Source organism: Struthio camelus, chromosome 4 (genome assembly GCF_040807025.1).
Source record: "Struthio camelus isolate bStrCam1 chromosome 4, bStrCam1.hap1, whole genome shotgun sequence".
In the NCBI taxonomy this organism is placed as follows: Eukaryota; Metazoa; Chordata; class Aves; order Struthioniformes; family Struthionidae; genus Struthio; species Struthio camelus.
In genome coordinates, this window is record NC_090945.1 from 14,915,662 (window position 1) to 14,942,451 (window position 26,790).

Consider the following 26,790-nt stretch of genomic DNA (forward strand, 5'->3'; position numbering starts at 1 on the left):
TTGTCCCTTTTTTTTTTTTTTTTTTTTTTGTTCCTACTCATACCATCGTACTCTCCAGATGTGGCTTTTCTTTTCCTCTTTCTTCCAGGCATGACATCCCTCTACCCACCCTACATCTTGGGCTGGGCTTCCCATGTCTTCTACCATCTATCCAAGGATTGGACCTCCCTTTTAGGGAATGTGTCTTCAGGGGAAGAGGTCTGGTACAGGGGTAAAGGCCATAGGGCTTGATGAGTACTAGGTAATGGCTGTGGAGGTAGAACACATACTTAGTTTTTGGTAGCACAAGTTCTTGTAAAAGCTAAATTGTGAAACAACGTTGATCCTCTATCTCCTGTAAACCTGGGGTTGCAGAGTTCATCTTTGATTGCTTGCATGAGCCACGCTCTGGCATTTGTCAATGTCTAATTGCGCTACTGTGTGTGTGTGTTGGTTTTTTTGTTGGTTTTTTTTCCAGAAATTTTGGATGTACTTATATGTTTATTTTCTTGTCTTGCTAGCAGGATTATGTATTGCACGATTTCCCTTTATTTTTGCTAATAGGAACCCACACATTGCGATGCTAACCCTGACCTTATCTTTGAAGATATGACAGTAATGACGGATTTCGAGCTGCATTTGCTTTGTAAGCAATATTCTCATGTCAGTGACTTCAAGTTAGACATGGATCAGATTTTGGATTCTGGAAAATTTAGAACGCTGGAACGCATTCTCTCTGATCTTAAGGAAAAGGTTTGTACTACAAATAGTTGGTTGAAACTTCTTATCCTGTCTATCTAATCATTAGCCCTCGATAACTGATTAAACTGATATCTACTAGCAAATAGGTATATATGCAACACAATTGCTTTTTTGTGGAATGTTGCAATGTGATGTAATGCATGTGCGGTATTGCATAGCAATACTTACTGCTTTTAATGCAAAATCCTGCCTGTGTGCTTCATCTTATACACAGTGAAGTTGCACAATTGAAATTAACTTGACCATTTTTCTGTTTTAGAATGTTCATCCTGGGTTAACTCTATTTTCTTAGTATGAGGAGGATAGTACTATCTTCACAGGTGATGAACTTTGCGAGTGTAACTTTCTTTTGGCAGTTGAATAAGACTGTACTGTGTTAAACCACGTATCTTGAGCTATTGTAGGGAAAGCATGAAATAGGTTCAAACGGGCCTATTTTACAAATGAACGTGCAGGATAATACTTCAGAGTAAGATCCTGAATTTACACAAGTGTGTGCTGTGGTGCACTTTAAATTATCACTTGTTCATTTGTTTCACACAGCAGGGTGTCACTGTTCTGTATGCTGTGGAAAATAGATTCAATAGTTTTTGAGGAAATTTGTTTTGTTGATGCTTATGGATGGAGTAGGTCTGCCACATTCATGCATTTAACTTGCAGTTTCTAGATTGTTTGAGTCACTTGAGTACAGAGTAGCGAAAACTTTGTGACGCTGAATAAAGCAGGGGGACAATGCAGCAGAATTATTGGATGCGTTGCCTACGCTGAAAGTCAGGCTTGACTTTCTGAACTCTGGCTTAGTCTTGGAGTTCGGAAAAATTAAATCTGACTGATTTTAATGTGATTTGTGCCGATGAAGCATCTGTCTAGTTAGTCATCTTTGATTGGCAAGTTTCTAAACATTTATTGTGCTTTTCCATTTTCAGGGTGACAGAGTAGTATTATTTAGCCAGTTTACTATGATGCTAGATATCTTGGAAGTTCTCCTGAAGCATCGGCAACATAGGTATATCAGGTTGGATGGAAAAACACAGATTTCTGAGAGGTATGTGACTTGCTGGAAGTGAGAGAAGAAATGGATGTGTGTACAGAGAGAGGAGGTGACTGAAGACCCTAATTTTTGTTTTCCAATATATAAAACTTTATCATCACTGGGAATTAACTATAGTAGGGGTTCAGTGTTGGCTTTCAGATTATCTAAGTAAGGATGAGGCTGAAAGTAAGTTTAGCTGATCCATTTGGGTGTGCTACAGATAATTCGAAAACTTGTGTCTTCTGCAGTCCACGTGTATGTTTGTGATCTGCTTGTGCTAGCACAACACAGCAAGACCTTGCCTGCAGGCATTCCTTCAAAGTATAGTATTTCTCCCTTAGTAGAAAGGTTAGCCCCTTTACCTTTCTGGGGCAAGCCACATACTCTCACAGCTGAAAATGTTGTAATTGTTTTCTCTTATTTCAGCTGTGCTGGTTTTCTGCTGTTGCCTGTTCCATAGTTTTTGAGATACTTTTCCTTCCTTTCAAAAGCTGTAGTTCTTGCTGTGGTATTACTTCTTCTGTGCAGCTGAAGTCGCTGCTTCTCCTTCCTTTGTACGTGCAGATAGTACCGAACGCAGTCATGAAGTTGTTAATTTCTCCTTCTGCCCTTAAATCTACTTCATGTACTTCATTCCTCCCTCCTGCATCAACTTGTTCCTTGTATTTTATGGTGGCAATCCAAAATCTTTTTCCAAGTCTCACTTTATTCTTTGCTCTCAATCTGTCACTCTAGAGGTATGGTTTTCTGGTCACTGCTGAGGACCGTTGGTACGCGTTTTCCTTCTGCCTAAAGTCTGCACTTCTGTGTTGCTTTGCAAAGCCACAGTCCTCCTTTTCAAAACATTGTCATCCTAACTTCTGTGTTCAGCTCTGGAGCCTGAATGTTGTTTTCTCTGAGGCCTGATACGTATGTTCTTCTGTTCTGTAGGATACATCTGATAGATCAGTTCAATACAGATATGGGTATATTTGTGTTCCTCCTGTCAACCAAAGCTGGTGGCTTGGGAATTAATCTGACCTCAGCAAATGTTGTTATTCTTCATGACATTGATTGCAATCCGTACAATGACAAGCAAGCAGAGGATCGATGCCATAGAGTAGGTCAAACGAGGTAAGGTTTCTTAAATGTCATGCTTGTTTTAATTGGAGGCAAGCCCTCAAAGGATGTGAAAAGGAGGGCAATATTTTATGATTAAAAATTTCATTTTAAGCAGGGACTTGCTGGTAAACCAACTCCGGGTTGCGTGAGCTAGGTAATTGTAATAATCTTAGCTCAAAAAGCTGACAGAAGGAACCTGTATTTACTGTATTCTACTCCATTTTCCAGTTCTTCAGAGCTTTCTCAAATTTCTAGTGGTAGGAGCTGACTGACTTCAAGGCAGCTGTAAAGCCTTTGGAAATGTTTGACGATGCTATTTGTTCTCTTCAGAAGACTTTAAGCTCTCAGATGGCCAGCCTATAGTAAAGAGTGAAAGACTGATCTGTTCCACAGTTTTCAGGAGTAAGCTAATGTGAGCCATTGAATGTGTTTAGTACCAGTTATTTCAACTGTAGTATGGCGGGGTCGGGGGGAAAGAGGTCATTATTTTGGTTGATTTTGAAGATTTTGAAGCTCTTCAGATTGTTTGAGGTGGCTAAGAGTGCAGGGGAAGACCAGTTTTCTGGCAGTGCAGAGCACAGTTGGTACAGATGGAAAAACTGGAGCTCTAGCATTGCCCTCTTTGGTTTTCCTCCTTGTTTTAAACTAGTGCCAGCTGAGCAAAGGCACAGATCCTGCCCATTTTCACTCATCCAAAGACACTGTAAAAATGGATTTATCCTATTTTGTGGTTTTTAGAGAAGTACAAGTCATAAAACTAATCAGTAAAGGGACTATTGAAGAATCCATGCTCAAAATCAGCCAGCAGAAATTGAAGTTAGAACAAGATATGACCGCAGCTGATTCAGGTAAGTCTGTTGCACATAACGATGCCCACTTAGGTGAGTTAAGAAGGTCTCTGCAATGTATTTTATTCTGAAAAAACTGGGTTCTTCGTGCAAATAAACCAATAGTGTTTAACTGCAAATGAAGTAGAAAGATGCACTGTACTGGTCAGTTTAACTTGCTGCAATTCTATTAATTGTCAAACTGTTTAATTTGACAGAAAGTCTCCCCTGAGTTTGACCCACAAATCAGTGCCAGACTCCTTACTAGTAGAGGCTTCTCTACAAATTTTTAAGTGTAGAGTTTTGTCAATCTATGTGAAATACTTAATACTGTAATAATGCAGCTTTTTTCCTTTTTCCTCTCCTTTTCTGCAGGAGAAGAAGGGACCATTCCAGCAGATATAGCCACATTATTAAAAGCTTCATTAGGTCTCTAAAATGTAAATATGTTGTAGAATTTAAGGAAAAAAGGCAATGTTGTACCCCAAGGACTCTTACAGTACTGATGACCATGAGTTTTATGAACATTTATAACTTTTTGTAGTTTCTTTATTGTATTTCTCATGGTATTGACAATTTTTAACACTGAGAGCATTCTTTTTGATGCTTAAAAACAAAAACAAATGGCACAAATATAGTGGATCAGATGCCAAATAAATGCTGTTTTACAGAGCGGTTTTCAAAATGGGGACCTGAGTAGTGATTATTTCAACAGATCTGCTACTGCTTAAGATTCATCAGTATTTTTGTAATTATTTCTACCTCCAAATATATATATATATATATATATAAGCATATATATAAACTGTCTGTTTCACTGGATTATGTGTGTAGATTTTTTTTATATGTGCCTTATTTGACAATGCTTGAGTCTGTTTCTGCTTGTTTTGGTTCATTTGATGTACTGTACTGGTTTTGTATCAATTTTGTTCAAATAAAATTCCATAGATTAATGAAGTGTGTTCATTTTGTGGTTATTGGAGACGGGGGAAGGAATTGTAACTTGCAGGTTAGAAATAAAAGAAGCAGCTTTCAAACTAGCTAAAATGCTCCATTTGAACTGACCTGGCTTTATCCAGTAGTCATTTATTAGTAATCTTTCGTTATAGTCAAATCAAAATTGTGCTAGAGTACTGGTCACAAAAGTGGAGAGTGCTGTTTAGGAGGAACTCCACACAGGTTAAGATTTTTTTTTTTTTTTTCATTGGTTTCTGGTGTAGGTGGTGAAAGCCCAGCTCTCCCCTCTGCTAACGAAGTCTCGCTCTCTTCTTGAAGAATTCAGTGAGTTTTGAGTTCTTTTCAGTGAAATGAAGAGCCTCAGTGGCATGCCTGCGCTTCCACTGAAAGCTTTTAGTCTGCTTGTTGGGATGTGATTTGAGTAGGTAGGAGATAAGGAGGTGTGCTTGCGCCTTAAGCTTATAATCTGCTGGTTAGGACATTATTTGGAGGGGCAGAAGATGAGGATGCCAGTTTCCTTGGACAGAGGAAGACTAAACCTTAAGTCTCTTGCACTCTGAGTAATGAAGATTTAGACTCTGTTTTTGGAAGCTGGGGGAAGGCAGAGTATGGGGACCTCCTTATTGCACTTGCTGCGTGTTAAAGCTTCAGCTGCAGTTTGCTCTGTACAGAGCTCGGCAAATCCATACAAGGCTGAATCGCTGAGGATTGTTTCCTCAAATTCATTCTGGCTTGTGATTTTTGGGTGGGTGCTTTAGCTACTTAGCAGCTACAATGCTGATGTAATCCTGGGTATATTGGAGAAGATGAAACAGGAGAAATTTGAAGGACAAAGAATGAGGTGGCTATCAAGTTTTGAGACAGCTGTGGGAATAGGTGGAAGCCGAGGTAGGATTTTAATATCACAATTTTTCCTTTGTGCCAGAGTTTTTTCTGTCATCTCAGGTGCCTCTGGGCTTTCTAACAGTAAGATACTTGTTGCTTATTTTGGAGGAACTTAACTTGAAAAGTTTTATATGAAGAGTGGGGAATGAGGAGTTGAGAGGGGGACCGAGGTTCAGAGCGAGCGCACAGAAGTGGCATGGATGAAATATTCTTTGTTCAAAGAGCCTAGTTTTCTAGTCTGTATTTGCTCAGTGTTTCAGCATGTCTGTGGACACTGCTAGTGATTTGTCAATGAGGTAGTCTGCGAAGTGGGTATCTGTTCTTATTTTGGTTACGGCTGTGGGTCTCTCCCCCTGCCCCCCAAGTGTTTTCCCCCAGTACAAAATTGATAGAAAGTGAAAGCTAAGCTTTTAAAAGTGTGCTTTCAAAGTTCAAACTAAGTTTAACCTGGCTGTTAATGGGAATCATCTGACAGTGTTGCATATTTCAAAATGCATAGCTGAAATAGGATGAAGACATGTTTCGTTATACGGGAATGTCAGCTCCGTTGCGCTGGCGTGTGGGAGAATCAGTTTGTCTAGCATGTTTTTTTATTTCCGCCTATTTTATTGGATGAAGCAGACAACTGCAATAGCTGTTAAAGCTATTGCAGTTAGAGTTGTTGTTTTCAGCTGTGGATGGTCCTAATTCAGTTCTTATTGCATTGTATTTGCATGTTCTTAGCTATTTGTTTCAAATGCAAAATAAAATGCTTGCCATAGAGACTGTTTTGGATTATATTTGCCTGGTATGTGCATGTAATCAGTTAATGCAGGTCAACTGAGCAGTGCTTATTTCTAAAGCAATCACATCTCTAGACCCCCAGAGTCAATATACTGGTGTTTCTGGTGTTTCTAGCTTATTATTGTTTACTGTTTTTCTGTTTCTACTTCAAATTACTTGGGAGTCATACGAGGGGAGGGGGGGAAAGTAGGCAGTATTGGTTGTGATATGAGGGTCAGAGAACAAAAATGGCTCAGTGGTGGCCTAGTTACCTCTAGGGAAATTATTGTTAATGAAAGTAAATAGATGCTTCAGCTCAAAAAGGAGTTGGGAATTCAGTTTTTGTTCTGCTAAATAATCTTCAGTAAACTCTGCCATCTTTTTTCCCTATAGGCAGAATAAGTGTACCGTTTGTTTTTTTTATACACTGCTTTTGCAATCTGCAGATGCTATTAGCAGTACAGTGTTAGAAATTCCCAGGCTCAGGGCTTAACAAAAATACCATATGTGTCTTACCTGACGTGTGTATTATCAGGTGACTCTAGGTAGCAGGTCTGTAACGGAGAGGTGAGGTTCCTTTCCTCCCTATGTGTTTCCCTGTATGTGTAACCTGGTTTGGAAGGAGGTATAGGAACTAATAAGTTGAATTTAATTAAATAAGCTAATTTTAATGCTCTGCTCTGTTTGAACAATGAGGAAATGAAATAACGTCTGCAACGGAAGCTCAGTTTTATCTAGCTAGTCTGAAGAAAATGTAGAAGTATAGCAAATGGAAATCCCCCAAAACCAGGGCATAGTAATTTTTAAACTTCTCTGAGTTTTGACCAGGGCCTGAATGCTAAGGAAACAGTGGCTAGGTAATGAAAGGTAGCCTTTAAATCATTGTTTATTTGTCTGAGTGCGGTAAGTAGTTCCAGAATGCTGCAACAGCTCTGTAAGTCAGCTTGCCTCCCAGGCACAATGTGCTTTAAGTCAGAGTATCCACTAAGTGGAGCTTTAAGAAAAGAAAGAGTACTTGTAATGGATGAAACTAAATGGTCTCCCTTGGGCTAGGATTGCACCCTCAATCCCTTATCTAGTTTTGCCAAGATTCCCTTGGGGAAGGTCTTGCTACTCAGTTTCATCAGGTACTTGTGTCTCTGGTTGGGAAAGAGGTACAGAAAGAAGACCTGCAACTATCTGAAGTCTATTGCTGAAGAAGAGAGGAGAGTGGAAGCTGAAGAAGGAAAAATGTGCAAAGAGCTAGAACAGACTGCAAAAGAAGTTGCAAAAGCAAGTGGAGATTCCATATTGAAAAGACCCAAAGGTCGGACCTTTCATTTCTGCCAGTACCTGGTTAGTCTCTGAACTGTTTAATGGCTGGTTGTTGTTACTCATGTTCTTCTCAGTGAAATAATACTTAAAAGATGGGAGAGGGAAAGCAAGTGTTTAGGAACAAGGCTAGTTTCCCATAACTGGCCATTTTCAGCTCTGAGGATTACCCAAGTCTGTTGTGATTTATCTACCTACTAGTCACAGGGGAGTCTCTCTTCCAAGTGCTTGTTTCCCCTTGAATTCACAACGGCTGCTCTCATCTGCAATGGTCCTTGTTGTCAGAAGCTCCACGCATCGGTTTTCCCTATTGCTGGAAGAACAAGCTTGCTTGCTTGTTTTAAACCTAGCTTTCACCACAGCCCCTGTTTGACCCCTGCTTGCTAGAAGAGATGATGAGCAGCTGAATGCTTTTGCAGCTGGTGTGCTTATGGAGAAGGACTGCTGGTGTGGGGCAGCTTGGCTGGGCACCTGCTTTTTCTGCAGTGGCATAGCAGGAACTGCAAGAGGTCAAAGAAGGTGATCGAGAAGCTTGAAGTCCATTGACTAAGCGTGATTTTTTTGTTTGTTTGTTTGTTTTTTTTTTCCAGGGCCTGAGTGCAGAAGCCTGTTGTGTCTGTATCAGTGGGGACCTTAGGAATGAGTTTTCGAGGAATAATTTGCTATCAATGCAATTTTAGCAATATATTTACCTTGGGCATAAGAGTGCTAAAAAGGTCCAGACACCTGCAGCATTCTGCACATATCTCGGGATGTAACAGTGAAGTGGTTTGAAAATCACCTCCTTTGCTTCATGTCTTTAGCCCTCCCACTCATAGGCCCTCTGTGAACTAGCCTGGCTTCCTCCAGCACTGAATGCCTACAACAAGGATAAAACACTGTTGAGATGACAGCTGTCCAAGCAAATTGCTTCCTCCCTCTCCCCCCGCCCCTTTCTGAAAAGCCACAGAGCATTATTTGGGTTGGTCATTTTTCTCACTTTATTTATAGTGAGAGAGATGGAGGTGGAACCACACTTGTCCCCAGGTTCTACTCTACTAAGTCAGTTTTTTTTATTCTGTCATGAACGCATATAAACAAGTAGATTGTGGGTCGAGTATAGCATATCCATCTGAAATTTATTGAAATGATTCTAAAATTAATAACTTATGACACTTGTTAATTGTGATGTTAAAATCTAAACATGCATTTGTTTGGGGTTTTTTCCTAGGTCTAAACAGGTGATTTACATAATTGTCTTTGGTCTTTTCTCGATCCAGGCCGCGATAGCAGGAAGCGCTTGCACTCTGTCTCTGAGAGCTAAAAGCCTGGGGTAGCTGTCTGCCAGGTCAGGTTTGCAGGACAGGAGTGTCGTACTGCACACATCCCAGTAGAAATCAGCCCATGTTACCTGGTGGAAACAAGAGATGGAGAGAGAAAGCAATAAATAAACTGGTAACCTCAAAAGGTCAATTGGTCTGTTTCTTGCTAAGTTGCTGACAATTGTTGACAATTACAGAGCTAGCAATAAGGTTGTAATGCAAGGCCTAACATGATTAAGAATGGGTTAAATCAAGTTCTTACTACAAATATGAATTGCATTGTTACATCTTTCAGGCAGAATCTGTGCTGCAGAGAAGTGTCTTCATTTCTAAACAGTTTGGGTTTAAAAAAAAAAAAAAGGGTTTAATTTCTTTCATTTTTGATGTTGTCCTAAAATGAGAACAATGATTCTAAGCTGAGTTCTAAACAACTTCCAGTGACTAGTACAAAGATGTGCTGTGTCAACATGCCTATAAATTGGCTTGGTAAATTCCCTTTCCAATGGCACAGAAAACCGTTTTTGTTTTGTGATTGAGGCAACGAGGGTATTGATAAAAACAAGGAACTGAAAAGAGCGGTAGTTGTTTTACAAGATTTTTTTTGTAGGATGGCATGAAATCCCCAAATTGACCAATAGTCAGTTATTTTGCTTTACTGGCAACCTGATTGGAATTGGAGAAATAAACCAAAAATATACTTACGGATTTTCCTACCAGCCAGTTGTTATCCCCTAAGAAAGTATCCAGGTGTTTCAGTAACTCCGGTGCTTGGTTGGTGAAGATCTCATTAAATGCTTGTTTCTGGGGGGAAGAACAGAACATACCCCCCCCCCTCGCATGTAAGCGCAGAAGTCATCAAAATGGGATTCTTGGGGATTTCTTCTTTATGAAAAAGATGTACCATAGAAAGAAATATGAAAAAGATGGCAATGGATTCCTTTGGTCTGACCCAAATTTTAGAGCGGAGAGTACTATCCTCTCTGGTGGAGGAAGGAATGTGTTGACTTACAAGTAAGGATTAAGAAAACAAACCTAGCAATTATTTAAAACAAGCAAGTAAAGAATGGAGAGGTAGGTGCAGAGGGGCACTAGGAAACGGGAGAGCTGAGGCCGCTACCTGTGCAATACATTCTGTGCCCAAAAGACGCAGCATTTGTGTGTCTCAGGGAGCAGTGCTTCAAGCCAGTTGCTCCCTTAGTGTTATCTCAGGAGTGTCTCGGGGCTCGTACGTACACTCTGATATGATGGACGTAGCTGGGCCAGTCATTTTTCTGTGATAACAGCCACGCAGCTGCTGCAAGGCACGAGTCTGCCATGGGTCTGGGAAGAACTTCTTTGTAAAAGAAACTGTTCCTAACTTAACATGGCCTTTTTTTGGCCTTAAGCACAAGGGCTTTTCTCTTTTACATGTTGATATGCGTTATACTGTAAAGTCGTTCGAATCCCTCAAATCCCCTAAGCCATCTTCTTACTGCTGTGCACTGACACCTGTGTGAATAACATCCCTCAGGTTAATGGGGTATTGGGTTAAAAAGCATTTTCTTTGTCAGTTACTGACAAGCTGACGTCCTCCGGAAACGGGGCCGTGCAGCTTAGTTCTGCTCTACCGTCTTTGATGATGTTCCCTCCCAAAGAGAGTTGGGGAGTTTGAGTCCTCTGATCGCTTTCACTGTTCAGTTCTGGAGTGCTGGAAGTAATGAAGCCTTTCGTTGTCTAGCCCCAAGGTTGTCGAGTTCACTGCTTAATAAAGACGTTGGCCGCTTGCTTTTCCTTATCAGCCCTTTTCATGTGAGACGTGGAACTTGGATTTTGAGCTTGTACCAGATTTATCTTCTAGCTTTGATGTTAGCAGGTTATTTATTCACCATTTTTGTCTCCTCGCAATGAGATTTGAGGTGCTTAAAATATATGGGTTTGAAGGCTAACATCCATATTGAAGGATATAGGGCCCTAATAGTTGTATATTAACAGAATGCCTGATAAGACTGTATGTGGTGGTGTTCTTCACCCAGGTCTTGCCTGTAGTGGAAGATTTTAACACCACTCATAAAGGTTTAGCTGTTTCCTTTGGACATAAACTTTCTGTGGTGTGGTGGTGGTGGTTGTGGGTGGTTTTTTTTTTTTTTTCTTTTCTTTCTTACCCTTGTGGAAGAGATTGAGATGCCAAAAAGCACTGCACCTGTTGTGATTATCTAGTCAGATCTGTGTGGCACAGTTTGTGCAGTTGCAGCTAATTCCTATTTGACCTGAACTTGGAGAAGCACGTTCAGGTGAAGTTGAACTTTAAGTCCATGTAGTAATGGACTTATTTCAACAGCTTTGAAATTCAGGTTAAGGAGAAAAGGTAAAATGTTGAAGAGAGAGCAGCTTAAATGCTTCCAAAAGATGCAGCCTGGAATAAAGTCAGTATCTCTGCAGACCTGTTTGAAGACTTGATGTATTTTTCCACTGTCTGGTAAGCCCTTTTTGGGGAGTGCAGGGCAAGAAGATGTGTGCATGCCACAAATCAAGATGCCATGGGCCGATTCCCTGTGTTTCCTTGCTTATTTTTCTTCTGGCTACTGGCTGGATATATTATGCACCTTTTAAAACCGTCTCTGAAGGATAGATGGTCCTGTAATCGTTGTCAGGTTTGGGGAAGTTTTCTGACTTTTATGCTTTGCTGTGTGTAAATTATTTAAATCTCTCAGTGTTAGAACGTCCATTAGACTGCGCTTCTACCACGAGGTGGTGGCAGTGGACGCAGGAGGAGAAAGGAGAACGGCTGATACTGACTTTGAAAAGGTTAGAAGCTCCGAGATAATAAGTTTCTAGTTCTGTGGCCCGAAACACTCTCGCACACAAACGTGCGTACAGGCATATAAGGGTTGCCTGTGGACTCTCTTCCCTTTTATATTAAGCAATGGTGATATGATCTGGGTCCTTGATTTTGGAGAAGTGCTTAATTGTGAACTGTGACGCACCCGGCCAGTATCATGGCAGTTTCCCTTTCTGTAAGGGGATAGCTATGACACTGGTAGAACTGTTGTGGTAACGGCGTTCTAGCAATAGTACTGTTGTTCCTGAGTGTTTAGAAATCATGAGGCGGCCTCCCCTCCCTGCATCAGGAAACTGAAAGAAGTCACTTGGAGATAAAGTAATTAGCATCTCTGAATACTAAAACTTCAAAACACGTTTTCAGGTATCCCCTGAAAGATTTTAGGGCACTTGTGTATAATTTTCTGTTATGTTAACGTTTTGTACTCGTGGTTTCTATAATACAATACCCTAGTCTAACTGAAACGTTATATGTGAATAAATGGAAGGTGGTTGCACTGACTGTTAATGGTTAGAAGCGTTGTTATGCTAAATCTTTCATAAAAGACCCAGGTTTTCTCTTTGGATCAGAGCTGAGTAGAACTGTTGTGACACTGCGGTTAAATTATCCTTTACCCTCTTTGCTGAACAACTAATTTGCATGCTTACGTTGGGGGCTCTGATGAGTTAGTAGGGTAATAGACTGGAATGACACTGACAATCCTAAGTGGTCTAGGACTTGCCTGTGACTGTGTGTTAAAGTATCCATGGGGGCCTGTTAGGCTGGGCATCAGTTTTTACAGAAGCGCCACAAAGGACTGAGGTAGGGCCACGGGGCCCTGAAGAGCACGGCCACAGTGAGGGACATGCTACCTTGCCTCTTATCAGTATGCAGAGTCTTGCATTGCTCTGGCAATTGAAAAGCATTTGTCTGTGGCAGCTAATGTTGTTGAAGAATGATACTCGTTAACTGCCGTGAAGAAATCAAGATGTACAAGCACAAGAGATAAGATAGTTAAGCTATCCTAGCTTAACTGAGCTGCTAATCCTTTTGACTTAACAGAAATAAAGATTTTTAGCTTAGTTTGTTTGGCTATGGCAAGATGGTGGGATGGAAGTGTCCTGTCTTTCCCCTTTGAATAGTAGTTTGACATATACACATGCGGCATCCTTGATTAAAGGTGAACCGGTGAGGGGCAGATCGTGATGGCCTCATCATTGTCCCTACTGAGGGAGAAAATCTGGTGAAGGAAGAGGTGGAAGGGAGCAGAAGGCCTTGGTTGGAATAGCCTGGAGGAAGAACCATGGACTTCCTCCAGCAGAGTTTTGCTGAGGTGGCAGACCCAAGGATTAGTATGTGGTTGTCACTCCAGAGGAGGTGCTTAGGTATGCACTTGTTGCTTATGTGGTATCTTTGTTTAAATTAGTGGTTGCCTTACTCTCACATCCTGGTTTTTCTCTGTCCAAGGGAACAGCACCATGAAATCATCTATGGTGTCCACAATGGCATCAGCTAGAGCCTGTTCCACAGGAGTCTGACCTGCCAGACCTAGGAGAAGCAAACGTATAAAGTAAGATTAGAGATAGCACCAGCAGGAATATTTGCTACCCCAGAGGTAAGCTCTGTTTTTTGTGCACAACTCCATACAAATACGTGCTCTCCATGGCTTTTTTGGTACTCACAGTATGCTTTTGACTCCTGACATCCAGATGCAATTTCATCTCTGTGCTTTTCCACCTCTAGCCATCAGTGGTAATGCATTGTTTTTTCCATCACCCAAACTCGCCTGGCTACTGCTTTTTAAATCCTTCTCTCTGCTTTTCACCATCCAGAATGTCCAGTAAGGGTCAGCACCAATTCCTCTGTGTTAACCTTCCCTTATACCAACTCTCAATGTTGTTCTCCCTGTTGTGGCCTTGTCATCTTGCTCAAAGCAATCTCCAGAATGCTTCCATGAAAGTCCATTTCTCTTTCCCTCTCTTCTGAGCCTTCAGCCCCATTTTGAATCTATTTGCTTTTTGCTACTTCACTGTAAGCAGGCACCTTAGTCTAACTTGGTCTTCTTTCCAAAGCCACTCTTTTTCCCCTGTTGCCCTTCCACTTCCCTGCAGTCTCCTCAGTACTTCTTTTTCTCTCTTTCTCTTTCTTTCTTTCTTTCTTTTTTCTCTCCCCTCCCTTTTATTAATGCTTTTGTGCAGGTTCAGGTCATTGATTTCTCCTCTCTCAGCTCTCCTTAAGATTCACCTGGAAACTCCATGACTTCCCTTAAAGCATATACCCTTCCTCTCCTGAGCCGTCTCCCTGACTTAAACTTGATGCTTTTGAAGGTAAAAGATGTGCCTCTCTCTTTTTTTTTTTTTTTTTGGCATCAGATTCCCCTGAGCCTGTAGTAAAGTGTAGTAATGGGTGCCTAAAATGCTATTTCTTTAATTAGAAGTTAATGTTACGTACATAGACCTAAGGGGTAGAGTAGCAAGCTTCCACTATGAACTGAAAGCATTTTCCCTTCCATGCGAACTTTTTTCTGCCATAGTTAACAGCATCGCTAGCACTGGAGTGAAAACAGCGTGGTTTGACGCTACTGAAGGTATAGATGACAACCTGTGCAGTTTCTGTCATGCCTTCAGCTGTACATACTAGTTCCAGACTATATCATTTGTGTGCTACGGGTCATGCTGTGTTGAAGATGAGGTGCCTGCTCCTCTGATCTGGCTCAAAACAAACAAACAAAGGAGGGGGGGGGGGGGAAAAACCCACCCACCCACCCACCCACGCTGTGTGCTCTCTCCTTCCTACCAGAAGTACGTTTGTGTTGTGGTCTGTAAAAAGTATCAGGGAATATTTAAGATAGAAGACTTACAACCATGAAAGAAGTACAGTTCTATATCAGCCTCCCGATAGGACTAGGGTAGGGAGGTAAGGTGGGTGGAAAGAAGTCTGTTTTTTGTTTTCTTTTTTTGTTGTTGTGTTTTGTTTTTTTGCTATGTTATGTTTCCAGATGGACTCTCTTCATGCTTTTTTCTTTTGAAAGAAGTAGGTTATATCAAGTATAGAAGAAATTGGCAGGAAAATATTATTGCAGGCATGCCTTAAAATCTGTTGTGCTAGTGCCCTAGTGCTGTATTTTCTTTTGTTTTTCCAGTTTACTCCATTGGAAGATGTGAGACTCTTTTGGAGAATTTTTTCAAGGCAGGTTACGTATTTTTGCTCAGAACGTAAAAAAGTAACAGTAAGATAGTACTCAATTCCCTGCCCTCATCTTCAGTTTGCTGACTTTCAGCACACTATAAACTTCTGCCTTCAGCTAGACTAGTTTTGCAGATGATTTTGAATGACAGCTAACTGACCTAAAGCAAGCCCTGACTACTCTCTTTGATTACTTGCATTACTAAAGTCTTATATCACATTATCTAACCAGTCACGTACTTTCAGAGATTGTAATATTTAAGCATGAGAGTGATGTCACCACCTGATCTAATCTCTCTTCAGAATAGAATTGTTGCCTAAATCTGTTTCAGTGATTGTGATAATCTCTAATACTTTCAAAGGTTCCTCGTCCTGATGCTCTTTCTGATTAACATGAGAGCTCAAAATTTAGCTCCATGGAAAACTTACCCTCAGAGCCTTAGGAAAATCAAATACTGATTTTCTAATGTGCAGAGATAGGAGAATAAAGCTTGTTGACTGGAAAAGTCGGACCAAAAACCATGTACTACGTACAGAGGGGAAAAATCAATCAAATATAAAGGGGATGTTATTTGTGAGTTTTCTTTTAAGTGTACACATTTATTATGCAAATAGAGGTGCTTTGCAAAGTGGCTTTAACTCAGAACAGCGTAGCACCTCATGCTATAGGTTGTTACTTTGAGCCTTTTTTCCCCAGCTTTTTATTCTCTGCATGACATGCAAATGTCTCTAAATCTTGTCACAGAGCTCCAGTGCCCTGCAGTGTGTTGCTATGAAGGTAATGTTGCTGAAGGTAATGGATAGCTCGGGTCAAAGGTTGCCCTGCCCATGCAGCTATAGCGTTTCAGGTCTGAATCCAGAAAGAAAATACTTCCCTGACCCCGTAATCTTGGTTAGCCTAACTCGTCTTGTTGCGCCTCTCTTCTGCCCATCCCCAGCCAGGTATCAGCAATTCTTCCTCGGTAACAAGGAAGAAAGTGAATGCTGGAGAACCACAAAAAGGTAAGCATGAGAAATGTGCAAAAAAAAAAAAACAAAACAAAACATAGCTTTTTCAGGTGTTATGCCACTGATTCACCTTGCTCTGTGTTGTTTTTTTCTCTTTTTTCTTCTTCTTTCACATCTTGGAACTGCAGGGGACAGAGCCTGAGATCTCATGAGGACTTTTACAGCAGTCACAGTCAAGTAAGCAAAACTCTAGCAGCAAATTAGAGAAAAGCAGCCTGCCAAGGATGCATGTGCCACCACGCAGCATTCCTAGGTGCAGAGTTGGTTAGACCATCTCCTTGTGAGTAGCACCCTTAATAGCATCCGATAGAACACGCTACGTTTCTGTAGTCAGCCCTCAATGTTGGCAAGCAATCTACAGGTGTGACGAAGAGGCTGATAGCTAGTCCTTTACGCCTGAGAAAAGCTGCTACCAATATTGTCTCACTAGTATTGACTTCTGTTACTTTATTTCTGTTTTTGCTAGGGTCGGATGTGTTTTGACAGAAAGCATTAAAGATAGGTGCAGAACAGAGTGAGAAAGTTGTCAAGTACATGTTACCTGTTTCTCTGGCAAGGTATCTTGCTATCGCCAGGCTTTGGTGAATGATAACTCCATCTACTTCCAGAACGGGGGTTTTGCCGAATGGGATAGCTTGGAGACAGAAAAATAAATAAATGAATAAATCCTAACCCCTATCAATGGACTCTGTAATAGATGCATTTTTAACACTCTGGGAGGGAAAGCATTGTTAGAATACTTAACAGTTTCACAGCATTTCTATAGGGAACTGCTATAGATGTGAACTGAAATTAACAAAAAAAAACCCCAAAGAACAGAAAAAACCCAAAAGGTTAAGGAGATGAGCAGGGTAATGTCGCAAGATGACAGCTGTAGGGTAGAAACCAGATATCCCATTTCCTAGCCTTGCGTTCTAAAGGCTAAACGTGCTCCCACATATCCTGAATTCTTTATGCAAGGAAACTTCTTAATGGAGCCTTATTTTAACTCCTCTTCCCTGCTTTGCCCTCCTCTGGAGAGTGACTGTAGAGGTTAGGCAAAGTACTACTGAAGTTTTAGTAGTGCAGGATCCTGCTGCATTATGAAATAAGAGATTTGGCCTAAAGCTGCAAAGGTGCTTTTTAGTTTGCTGTTTTGAATTCGGGAGAAATGATTCAGAAAAGTGCCTATATTTCGGAGCTTAGCGTAACAAGACAGTTAACATGACAGTTCTCCAGCAGAGATGAGGTGAAAGCTTAACAAGACCAAGAGACTGATAAAGGTCTCATACTGAACCACAAATGCAAAAAGATACTCAAATTTACTTGGCTTGCACTCAAAAAACCTCAGTCAGTCATGGAAAAAAGCCCCCAAACTTAAGGATGGGGGAAGACACACTAAGCAGAATCTTGGAACAAAACTGAAGCTGGGAAAAACATGAGAATATGACTACAGGAGGCTGCTCTCAGTATGGTACATGGCAAAGGATATGAGATGCAGCAGCTCAGGTCTAGAGTGGAGGTGATGTACAATGAAAGAGGAGAACAGTGAAACTTCATGCATTTGTGACCTGTTAAGCAAAATAACTTCATCAGTGATACGGTAATTGATGAACATTACCACATGGCTCTGTAGTTTAGCATGCAGTATGAAGATCACATGAAGTAGGAGAATTTAGATGTCAAATCCATATCTGCAAAATCAATTTGGCAGCTGCACAAAGTATCGAGGGCTCCTCTGTGCGTTTTGTCTAGGTCTATGTTCATAGTGCTAATGATGTCATTTTTCTGAGTTCAACACACTGGGAGGCCAGTATAAATTTTGATGCTGATGACTAGCAGAAGCAAGAGAGCTCACAAAGAATTAAGATTGCTTTACCGCAGGGAGAAAGCATACAATGCTATTTGTTATTGAAACAATAATAGAGTTGTTGCACAGACGACTCCATATGCTTGTTATCCGGAGAGCAGCAAGGTCCTGCCTGGCAAGTCCACATGTTACTGTATTGAGAATCCAGTGATGGAAAGACACATCCTGAATGCTAAACTGAAAAGCTCTCTGATTATAAAAACGAGAAAAGCCTTGGTTCTGCACTGCGGATTAACTGTGCAGGGTGCCCTGAATACCAGTTTGTTTAAAGCCACAGTACCGTGAAATAACATTTGTTTATGCAGGACAGCAGTGCATCTTTCCAGCAAGTGCAAACAGAGGGGATCAGAGAATTACCTCACTGGTAAAAGTGATGGCATAGTAAGCTTACAGCGTTTTATGAAGCATCCCAAACCAAAGAAAGTTGTATTCCAACTTAGGAGCTTGACAGGTGGACAGCAGGGAAAAGCACAGTTAGCTCCAGAACAAAAAGCGTCACCCCTGTAGGAGTTAACAGGCGGTCTTCAGAGGCCCCTGTAAGACAGCGACTGATCTGATGTGGTCGTGACGAGGTCAACGTGACTATGCAAGTCTCTTTAGCAATAACTGTCAAAACACAATGATCATGGCTCCAGTTAGGAAACAAGAATTGCTTAATCTAGAAACTGAACAGATCATTTTCGACTGTATTTACATACATGAGGAAAGTCTGAAAGCCACAGCTTGACGTTTCACTTTGTCAGTCGCTACAAGGGCAATGACAGGCTTTTTTTTTTCTTTCTCCTCTTTCTTTTTTTTCTTTTTAGAAATCTTTGATTACAGCAAAAGGGCAGAGGCATCTTTTTGACAGTTGAGGAAAATGCAAAAAACGCAGCTTGGCGGAGGTGTGGAAGAGCTAGCAGTAACTCCTGATGTTCTGTTCCTAAAGGATCTCGTCGTTTCTGGATTCCTTTTTTGCTAGTCCACAGAGTTCTATGAGGTTGTTATTCGCTCCTTCAGAATGCGAGTGTTGGCTCTAAACTCCTTTTGGCTCAACACTGACCTGTTTTCGTTAGGATGTAGTTATTCTTTTCTGGAGAAGAAACTGTTTTAAGAAACGCTTTTTTTTTTTTTTTTAAATCGAAAAAGTATGAAAACTACAGCTATTGGTTTGTGTCCAGTAGAAATATTTTGTAATTCATAATGCAAGCATAAAATTAATAAATCAGAGTAGCTCTTATTGAATGTTGTCGTGCAAGTCTTATGTCCAAAAATAATTATTTTTTGATTTATTTAGAGGTTTGGGATCTGTTGTGAAGAGGCAGTGTAGAAATTGTGATCATCACTAACAGTCAACTCTTTAAAGCATAGGAGGCGCTAGATGGGAGATGTTCCTTCCTTTCTTGTGTGTTCCAGATATGAGTTGATTACTTTTTTTTCTGTTAAAGAACAGGAAAAATTTGATTTGGATGTAAACTTTGATTTTTCTCTTGCTGATACAGTGCATGTATATGACTACGCATTGGTTTGCCAATTGCTTGTCAAGTGTTGAATTACTAATCTGTAAATAAGAGTGGAACTTCTGAAACCTTTGGCGAAAACAAACTCGTGCTGTGCAGACAACGGTAAAAATTCTGTGGGTGTCCTGGGGTTTTTTTTCCCCAAAAGTCCTTTAGCAGGGTGTGCTATTCCAGCCTACCAAAACTTATGGCAGGTGTCCAGGCTGCTTTACAGCTGAAGAAAATAGCGAAGAATAGAGAAGGGGCAGCAAATATTTGTGATGAATGTCCTTCTTTTTGGAGAAGAAGGTAAAACAGCTTAAAGTTGACTTTTCAGACTGGCAAAGTTCTAAAAGGGGTGGGGGGGGGGGAGCCTTTTTGCCTTTGAGGTGTTAGACCCCAAAATCCTTGAAGGAAGGCCAAAGTTTTTAATAACCTGAGTGAAGCATCTTTTTGCTTTTCTGTTAACTTGAAAAGAACAATTCTAATTTTGTACTGTTGTATCAGCAGGAGACTGATTTTATATATGAGCCTCTGAGTGCTGTGGACAGAAATGCATTCAGTGTGAAAGCGGGAGACTTCTCACTCGTGTGCTCTTGTTTTTTTTCTTTTTTTAATTTGTACCAGTGGAGAAGAGGGGATGGTTTGTGAGATACGGTTCATTGCTAGGAAGGATGCAAAGAGCTTTCCCACTGGATAGACACAGTTTCACTGCTTGCTGGAGATAAGGTCGGGCTTTGATAAATGGCCTCGCTGTGGCCTCTGTAGACACCTTGGCTGTAGCCCATTTTTCAAGCACAGATCAAAACACAGCTGGGCCATCTACTCGGACACCAAAGTATAAACAGAAAATGATCTGTCTGTAAATGAGCTTAAGCAGTGCTACTCTTCCCCTTGAGGATTTGGCTTCCTTGGCTTATTTTGAGCCTCCTCTAGTATTTTTGGCCCTATCTCTGCTAATCAACAACACATTAATGTTTAAGGAACCTTTCATGATGTATGAATGTGCTGCGTGTAGGAGCATTGTAATAAAACACTACTAAATTTATGGTGCCCGTTTTTGATGAAAGGCATAATTTATGCAGCTCTGCGTGAACTGAACGTATGGGGCCATTTCCTGCACATGTTCCTACATAAGATAAGTAAGTGAAGGAGGCAGCACGTAAGGCTACAAGGTGAGCAGGATCTCATTTGAGTAGAATGAGAATTTGAGAGGCAAATCGTGAGCCAACATGAATCAGAGACCAATCATGAACCAATAGTTAAGATTTAAAAAAAAAAAAAAAAAAAAGGAGGAGGGGAAGAAAACTGGAAAGATGTGCATGTCACTTAGCTGATTTTTCTTTAACGTTGATCGATTAGGGGGCTGCTGTTGGTTCAAGTCAGTTTATTTCCATGTGTATCTATATGGATGTTCTTTCCATGTTTGCCAAAGCAATGTTGTCTTGCAAAGTTTCCAGCTTCACTTAAGCAAATACGTTTTAAGAAGGGAAACTGAAAATCTGTTGTCATCCTCTTAGCAACAGTGTCATTTCTCAGGCATGCACAAAATACGTGACCTTTCTCTTGTAGTTTCCGCTTGTTTTGTTTCTCATTTGTAGTAAAAAGCACTACGAATGCTTGTGTTGATTTCCAGATTTTGAATGAAAGTTCACTTTAAAGGAGAACAGGGTTTTAAAAAGCATGTTGTTTGGATAGCTAAACCTGTAGTCTTTTTTAAATTAAACTTTAATCATCAAATCCTTGGTTTTTCTAATATTTTGATTTTGTTGTTCTTGTTCTTTAGTGTTGCTGGAAAGAAATCTGCAGAGACTTCACACTCCCTGACAAGAAAACCTTGTCAGAGGGTAAGCCTAAGCCATCAGATTGATCTGCGTTTGTTCTTCTCATTTTAGGAAGGTCTCACTGAAGTATCGGGGCCAGTTTTTGAGTCAGATGAATTCCTTTGTATTCCTATTTTAATTCTTGTTGGCATTTGACTAGAACCGTGGTATTCACAGCCTCTGCGGGATACTAAGGATGGAAGATGATGTCTGGCTGGCTTGGAGAAATCTGTGTTCAGTGCTGTGGTACGCTTCTCACCACTGTTCTTCCCTTCCCGGCCAGCAGAAAAGCCCCCATGCAGACAGGCTTTCCTTTCTTCTTTCCCTTAATTCTTTTTGCCCTTTCCATTCATCATCTTCGTTATTCTTCTCATCTCTATTCTTTCTTCTCCGCATTTATCCTCACGCAACTTTGTTCAGGGATGTGTGAGTTCAGGTTCCCATATTTCCTGTGCCTAATGCTCCTGAGTTGACCAATATCTCCCTATGTTTCCTCCTGCCTGTGTTGAAATAGTTTATAGCCTCGACGCTAAGCAACCTGTATTTATTTAAGTACTTGAATCTTCCTCAAAACTCATTTAATTAACAAGCAGCTTAGGTTGTTGTAGTAAGGCAGATGGATTGATCAAAGATGAGATGGGGGGAAGTTTTACATCTGTTTTTCTTACTACAGTATCTCTGTCGGAATAAAAAAATTCTCCTTTGCCTTGGAAACCAACTGGAACTTCTTTTCCTTTCTATTAATGTTTAAATTGAATTGAGAAACAAATACATCAGATACTTTGTATCTTTCAAATGAAGTATATGAAAGATTCTTTTTTTTTTTTTTTCTTTTTTAACATGCTCTTTTAATGCTATTAGAGGAACGACTCGCTCTTCTGGGAAGTGACTGGGCTGGAGCTGGAGGCATCTGGAATCCACGTCCCTTGCAGAGGGGTGGCCAGAACGGCACGCTGATCTAACTTGAATCCAGCATTAATGCTGAACTTGAATCCAGCATTAATGCTGCTGCTGTTACGACTGAGATCTTCCTTGGAAGTTACTGGTAAAGCCCTACTTTTTACCCAAATATAGTGATTTATATATCATTTTAGCTAGAGCTGTATCATAGCAAGTCATTCAGGAAACGGGATGAGTGCTCCCTTGAGGAATTCTTATCTGCTTTCTGCTGCCAGGTACTAAATCTTTCACGATTCCTCTGTTATGTCAGAAGTATTTTCAGTGAAATAAATAAGTCTCTTAAGTTCCCCGAGGACCTTTCAAGCACAGTTCCACCCCCTAAACAGTTTGTGGGAAGTTTACGGCTGTCAATGCAGTAGAAGTATCCTTCGCTATGTCTGTAAAGTCTGCATAATTGCCATTGCTTCAAGTTCCTTAAATGAGCCGCAGAACAGTACTTGTTACTACACATTAGCCTAATATCTCAAGGAGGTGGTAATTTTGTGCACCCCGCCATGTGCTCTGTACTATATTGTGTCTTATGTCAATGCAATAATACTTTTTGTATTTTGTACTACTCTGCGATAGTGCAGATCTTGAGTTAGCCCGGTATGTGATAGTGTGTAGATCTTGAATTGATTACAGATGAAATGATGGTATGTTTGAGTCTAAGCTTGTTCAAAAGGAAACTGTTACATAAAGAATAAGTTTATTTACTTTTCTAACAAATATTGACTTTGTATAGACTGAAGGATCGTGTAAATATTCTACTTGATACTTGATTAGTTCTTAAAATTCTGTGCTAAAGCTAGTCACAGCTAGTACTTACATACTACCTTGTTTATATTTATTTATATTCAGGCAAGAATTGTTCTTTTAAGTTAGCAGTTAGTCTGCGGTAAATTTTCCACCTCATTGGTGACAGGAAGGAAAGAAAAATGTTGAAACACAGAAATTGCCATTTTAGACTATGTTAGCCAAATGACACGTGTTTCTAACTTTATAATGTAACCTCTCTCCCCTTTTAAAAAAGGGAGGGAGGAATGTAGACTGGGAGGGTGAGACGCTATTTCTAGGAGCAACGAGTTACTTATTAGCCTGAAGTAGCCAAAAGAACCGTTAAGAAGAAAGCTTGTTTGGGGGGGCAGGGTCCAGTGGAATTAGCCACTTGAAAATGACAAAACAAACAACAAAAACCCAACATCACACTTCTCTCCAGTTTAAAAATTAAACTTGCAGCAGCTGCAAGTCTGCTTTCTAAATGGCCTTTCTCCATATTAATGTCACTGGAGACATTTTCTAGTTTCCCTGCAGTTTTACAGGAGAACTAAGAAATCATGAAGCATGTTCTTCAGAATAATGACCGTATTTGTTTTATATGGTATGATTTGGGTGGGAAAGTGTTATTTGTTATGAAATCTTACTTTAATTTTGTAGTAATTCATGAAGCAAACTTCTGTTCTCTGCAGGGAACTGACTCCTGATGCTCTCGGACAAACTTGGTTCTTTAATTTGACTCGTTTCCTTTGTAGGTGAAAAATCGTGAAGAAACTCTCCTTTTCTGTATTTATGAGAACAAAATTTTCTCTCCACTAAGTAGTGTTTTTTTTTTTTATTCATCACACTTGACATTTTTAGAGGCACATGTTTGTTGTACTTGTAGACCTCTGCAGACAGAACTGTTCTTAGATCTTTCAAAGTCAAGTGGGTAAATACAAACATGCTTGACTGTATGGAAAAACGTATAGCAGATTGACTGTGTGTATTATTTCTTAACCTCATTTCAATGTATAATTACAGAATTAGTTCAGTTGTACCAATTTTAATTATTGTTGAGGGTTGCAAGCAAGCCATGTACCAAATTGCCTTTGCATTTAGCTGCTGTTGCATTTAGATAATGCCTTTAGCTTCAAAACTTCCTCATGAGCTGAAAGAGCTGTGTGAATTTGCCTTTTTTTGCATCAAATTTAGCTTAGTTCTCCTTATGATTGCTAAACGCTTAGCACCCTTTTGTTGTCACTGGGATGAGATTATTACTGGCATCTGCTACTTCAATTTCTGTTTGGATTGAAGTAGACCCTGTCTGGACAAAATGGGAAAATATTCTTGAGCTCCCTAAAAAAGAACAGGAAGCAAATGACAGTAGTGTATACGATCCCTCAGCAGGGTGCATTATGCCTGTCTGTGCTGGGTGGGCTGGAGGGGATGTCTTTATTCCTTACCTACGGCTGGACAGAGCAGTAATTGAACTCTTTTTTTGGCACAGATCTGGTAACCTGTTTTCCTGAGGACCAGTGTTTTTTCTGTTCCTTCTTCAGGCTGCTCCCCCATGGAAGGAGTTGTGGAACGTTCTTGGAAGCTCAAGATAGAGATTGCAACTGGCTTGTTCTCCTTAGGGTGAATGTCACATCTATGCTGTATGCGATGCTACACCACTTAGTCCCTAGTTAGGAGGCAGCCACTTCTGGTGTTCAGCCTTGATGTACAAAGTTGTTGGAAAGATAGCCTGAGGCAGGTCAGGGCAGTGGCTGTTGATCTTGCTGGATGCTGTAAGACTGTTTACCTCAAGGACCTGTTGCTACCTTTTACTCAGAGTTTTGCCTGTGGAAGTTTACTTTGTCTGGAAATACCCTGAGTGAGTGACTACTGCTTGAGAGGAGGAGGAGGAGGAGGAGGTAGTCATCAGCTAGTTGATCACCAGGCAATTTCCTTAGCAGCATTACATTGTTGTGCATGTAAAACAGGATTTAACTTAACTCTTGTTTTAGATCATGAATCTCTTTAACTGGCCCATTCTCTGCAAGGCAGACTGTGGCAGTAATCATAGCCTTTGCTATACTTGAACTAGGATTCAGTGAGCCTTCCAGAAGCAGAAGTTTAGCGCTGTAGTGAACAAATATCATAGGCTTCACTGGGGGAGGTTCGTGATGCGAACACTGAAGAAATAGCATGGGAAGAATTTTCCTGTGTTGTTACTCGTACTGGTTTGGGCTCTGGGGATGTCATCAGTATTCCATGAGATGCACAACACCTTGACCTTTGCTGATAGATCCGCTATTAAAACATCTTGTCCTAAGATATAAATGCCTCTGTAGCCTTGAAATCACTATTTATGTTTTGTCTTTTATATTTGTCTTAATCGTTATGCAGAATTTTACATAAAACATTGTTGGTATTCTGTGGACTTTGTTTAAGGATGTGAATGTGTGTGTAAACATGTGCATAGTTAAACAGGAAGAAGGCCTATGCAAAGTTTTCCTCGCGTCACCTAAATTCTCCGTCTTCTCTTTAGCTTCTCTCCTCCTTCCCTGAGAGTGGTAGCAGGAGAGAGAAGCTGTACTGCATTGTCAGTGGGCTTAAGCTGTTATGAAGAAAAGGTCTGCCAAGTGACTAATGCCTCACTGATAATTTTTTCTTCGTTTCCAGGGTTTTGTTTATATTTGTTTTTTTGGAGTTGTTAGCTAATGTTTTCTTGGTTTGAGCACCATGGTTAGCTTAAACTGCCTCTCGGAGAGGAGTGGTGCCGTATTTATTTCTAGAACTGGTTTGATGGCTGCAGCGTGGTCTTTGAGACCACATCGTCCAAGAACCCTGGAAGATTAGGATCAGCTTTAGGCAGACAAACTGAGCTGAATTGATTAGGAGCAGAAGCCCAGCTGGATGACAGTGATAAACGTGAGGAACCATGTAGTTTACATTGCCTGAAGATTTAGGTCTGGATTTTCCTTAGAGTTTCAGAAATGACATTTTGGCTCTCTTGATTCTGGGCAATAACATTCCCATAGGCTTCACTAAAGCCCAGATTTGAATGCTTTTTTTTTTTTTTTTTTGGTCATAAAACATATAGGTACCTCTTCACTGGCTTTGCTTTTTGACAGCGTTTCTAGGAAAGCTTTGGATTCAAGAATCTATTCCACTTACTTGGTTTGATTTTGGGCCAGTCTGCCGGTTCTATCCGGTGGTCTTCATAATTCTTGCCTGAATAGGCAAACAGGTAGCGGCTGATTTCTGCTCTTCCTCTCAGATTGAAGTATGTCAACTTGTAATGTGGCATGCTGGATCCCTGAAAGGGAAGACACTGAGTTATGTAAAATATGTGTAACCCAGCTCCTTTTGTACAGAAGTGCACCATGTGCTTATTTGTGAAACGTATGCGTATACAATGCTAAGGACATATTACACCAATTATGGTGTATTGTACTTTGCAATCATTGCATGAGTCACTTTTTGTTCTGCATTTGTCAGCCACAATATTCAGACATGGATGGCTACAGTTAAATTTGCAGTTGCTGCTTAGATACCCTAGAAAGATGGCTTGTTTTTTAGAGATATCATGAACTTTTTTAGCTTTCAATTATTTTTGTGTGACTTCAAATTCAGGCCACTTACATGTTTCTGTAAAGTGTTTTTCAAAGAGTGCATCAAAAAACACCCTATTATTGCTGCTCAAGGCATCAGCTATTTTGTTCAAACCCACCATATTCAGCCTCTACCACTTATGGAGACCTTCATCTAAGGAAGGCTGAATTGGGAGAACTGGCAAACTGTTGAAATTTGACTCACGAGCTCTTACCCTAGTTGCATAGGCAACTGACCTAACCTACTTTAAAAGAAAATTTCCTATGGAAGCTAGCCTACCCTGTTGTCGTCAGGAAAATGATCAAATTCTCACGATTTCTCAAAAACAAAACTTGAGGTGCTTTTAAGTTAAGCCGTTGCATGAGTTTCTTCAGTTCTAGTTAGGAGTCATGTTTCAGGAAGGCCCAATTTGTTTCTCAGGCAACAAAAACAA

At 40.5% G+C, this 26,790-nt stretch overlaps 2 protein-coding genes across 6 annotated transcripts in view; one reads left to right on the top strand and one right to left on the bottom strand.

Moving 5' to 3' along the window:
• Nucleotides 1-4,659, top strand: part of SMARCAD1 (SNF2 related chromatin remodeling ATPase with DExD box 1) — a 49,541-nt gene extending 44,882 nt beyond the window's left edge. For all 4 annotated transcript variants that reach the window (XM_068941564.1, XM_068941565.1, XM_068941566.1 and 1 more), the window contains 5 exons: nucleotides 544-732; nucleotides 1,668-1,786; nucleotides 2,705-2,887; nucleotides 3,614-3,723; nucleotides 4,078-4,659. In XM_068941564.1, coding sequence (XP_068797665.1) covers nucleotides 544-732; nucleotides 1,668-1,786; nucleotides 2,705-2,887; nucleotides 3,614-3,723; nucleotides 4,078-4,139 — 663 coding nt within the window. In that variant the 3' untranslated portion in view covers nucleotides 4,140-4,659. The remainder of the gene's footprint in view (nucleotides 1-543; nucleotides 733-1,667; nucleotides 1,787-2,704; nucleotides 2,888-3,613; nucleotides 3,724-4,077) is intronic.
• A 4,057-nt stretch (nucleotides 4,660-8,716) lies between these two features.
• Nucleotides 8,717-26,790, bottom strand: part of HPGDS (hematopoietic prostaglandin D synthase) — a 33,848-nt gene continuing 15,774 nt past the window's right edge. For both annotated transcript variants that reach the window (XM_009674489.2, XM_009674488.2), the window contains exons 2-6: nucleotides 25,920-26,061; nucleotides 16,451-16,543; nucleotides 13,154-13,263; nucleotides 9,621-9,719; nucleotides 8,717-9,007 (exon numbers count right to left, since the gene is read on the bottom strand). In XM_009674489.2, coding sequence (XP_009672784.2) covers nucleotides 8,843-9,007; nucleotides 9,621-9,719; nucleotides 13,154-13,263; nucleotides 16,451-16,543; nucleotides 25,920-26,052 — 600 coding nt within the window. In that variant the 5' untranslated portion in view covers nucleotides 26,053-26,061 and the 3' untranslated portion in view covers nucleotides 8,717-8,842. The remainder of the gene's footprint in view (nucleotides 9,008-9,620; nucleotides 9,720-13,153; nucleotides 13,264-16,450; nucleotides 16,544-25,919; nucleotides 26,062-26,790) is intronic.